Consider the following 2229-nt stretch of genomic DNA (forward strand, 5'->3'; position numbering starts at 1 on the left):
CCTTGGCCTCCCAAAGTGCTGGGATTACAGGCATGAGCCACTCTACCTGACCTAATTTTTGTGTTTTTTAGTAGAGACAGGGTTTCATCATATTGGTCAGGCTGGTCTCGAACTCCTGTCCTCAGGTGATCCGCCCGCCTTGATCTCCCAAAGTGCCGGGATTACGGGTGTGAGCACCGCGCCTAGCCTTGTGTATTATTTTACTAGAGACTGTGTTTCAGCTTGTTGCCCAGGTCGGTGTGGCCTCAAATGATCCTCCTGCCTTGGCCTCCCAAAGTGCTGAGATTACAGGCATGAGCCACTCTGCCTAGTATAGATATATATTTTCATTTCTCTTGGGTATATGTACCTACAAGTGGAATTGCTGGGTCATGTGGTAACTATTTAATTTTTTGAGAAACTGCCAAACTGTTTTCCAAGTCAGCAGTACCATCTTACTTTCCCACCAGCAGTGTATGAGTGTTTCAGTTTCTCTACATTCTCTCCAACACTTGTTTTTATGAGTCTTTGTTGTTATAGCCATCTTGGTACTAAGTGGTATCGTGGTTTTGATTTGCATTTCCCTGATGGCTAATGATGTTAAGCATCTTTTCGTATGCTTATTATATGTTTGTATTGTATATTTATACATTTGTATGCCTTCTTTGGAGAAATGTCCATTAAAATCATTTGCCCATTTTTAAATTGGGTTGTCTTTATATTATTGAGTTGTAAAGAGTTATTGAGTTACTAGACCCTTAGCAGACATATGATTTACAAGAATTTTCTAAGAAGAATTATTTAAAATTTTGCGATTAAAACCAAAATATTTTTAGAATACTCTGTTCTGATCCACAAAGTGATACTGTACTGTGACCAGCATTGGCATAATTGGCTTTTTCTTTTGTGTTTAAGGGATGAAGATGCCCCTGCTAAGATTCCAGATGAAGAGGCCACAAAACCTGAAGGCTGGTTAGATGATGAGCCCGAGTATGTACCTGATCCAGACGCAGAGAAACCTGAGGACTGGTAAGAACTTCAGTTAACTTTTTAAATTACGTAGGTTGTTTTGTTTGTTTTTTTTGAGATGGAGTCTCACTCTATCTCCCAGGCTGGAGTTCAGTGGCAGTTTCAGCTCATTGCAACCTTCACCTCCTGGGTTCAAGCTATTCTCTCCTGTATCAGCCTTGCGAGTAGCTGGGATTACAGGTGTGTGTCACCACACCTGGCAAATTTTTGTATGTTTTGTATTTTTAGTAGAGACAGGCTTTAACCATGTTGGCCAGGCTGATCTTAAAAAGTCCTGACCTCAAGTGATCTGCCTGCCTTGGCCTCCCAAAGTGCTGGGATTACAGGCGTGAGCCACCACACCCAGCATAAGTTATCTGTTTTTATTGAAGTCAAACAATACTTAAATATAGCCAAGTTCCCCAATTTCAGGGTAGAATTTAACAATTTTAATTATATTTTCTTCTTTTTTAAAAAATATATTTTTCCTCAAAAACTATTATTACTGGAAAAACAGAAACAGGAGAAGCTGGTCTGATACTGTGAAAACATTTCAGCAGGATCTTGGCAGCCCTGGGCCAGCCAGCTGTTCATAGTCCTGCATCACAGAACCTGTTTATAATTTGTTGTTTGTACCTCCATAGGGATGAAGACATGGATGGAGAATGGGAGGCTCCTCAGATTGCCAACCCTAAATGCGAGTCAGCCCCTGGATGTGGTGTCTGGCAGCGACCTATGATTGACAACCCCAATTATAAAGGCAAATGGAAGCCTCCTATGATTGACAATCCCAGTTACCAGGTTTGTGCCTCTTGATGGTTGAGTTGCTTTCATTGATCTGTTTGTATTCAGATAGAAGTTTTATCTAGAGTCAGGCTGCCAGGTTGGTCATTATGGTGGTTCATTATATTCAAGCTATTGAATTAAAAGCAGAAGGTAGACATCCTAAGTTGAAAGAGAGCTTATTGGGTGAGGTGTTGCAAAGATAAACCTAGAAACTGGAGTGAATAACTTTCTGTAACTTTTTTTCTCTTTTTTTTGAGACGGAGTTTCGTTCTTCTACCCAGGCTGGAGGGCAGTGGCGTGATCTTGGCTTACTATAACCTCTGCTTTCCAGTTTCAAGCAATTCTCTTGCCTCAGACTCCCTAGTAGCTGAGATTCCAGGTGCCTGCCACCACGCCTGGCTAATTTTTGTATTTTTAGTAGAGACGGGGTTTCACCATGTTGGCCAGGCTGGTCTC

General features: G+C 41.4%; 1 protein-coding gene across 3 annotated transcripts in view; it reads left to right on the forward strand.

Annotated features, from left to right (window-relative positions):
* The window catches only part of CANX (calnexin), a 36153-nt gene that overhangs the window by 24108 nt on the left and 9816 nt on the right, over nucleotides 1–2229 (forward strand). For all 3 annotated transcript variants that reach the window (XM_011955957.1, XM_011955958.1, XM_011955959.1), the window contains exons 9-10: nucleotides 895–1008; nucleotides 1632–1788. In XM_011955957.1, the coding sequence (XP_011811347.1) occupies nucleotides 895–1008; nucleotides 1632–1788 (271 nt within the window). The remainder of the gene's footprint in view (nucleotides 1–894; nucleotides 1009–1631; nucleotides 1789–2229) is intronic.

The sequence above is a fragment of the Colobus angolensis genome, unplaced genomic scaffold, assembly GCF_000951035.1.
Source record: "Colobus angolensis palliatus isolate OR3802 unplaced genomic scaffold, Cang.pa_1.0 Scaffold404, whole genome shotgun sequence".
NCBI classification, from domain to species: domain Eukaryota; kingdom Metazoa; phylum Chordata; class Mammalia; order Primates; family Cercopithecidae; genus Colobus; species Colobus angolensis.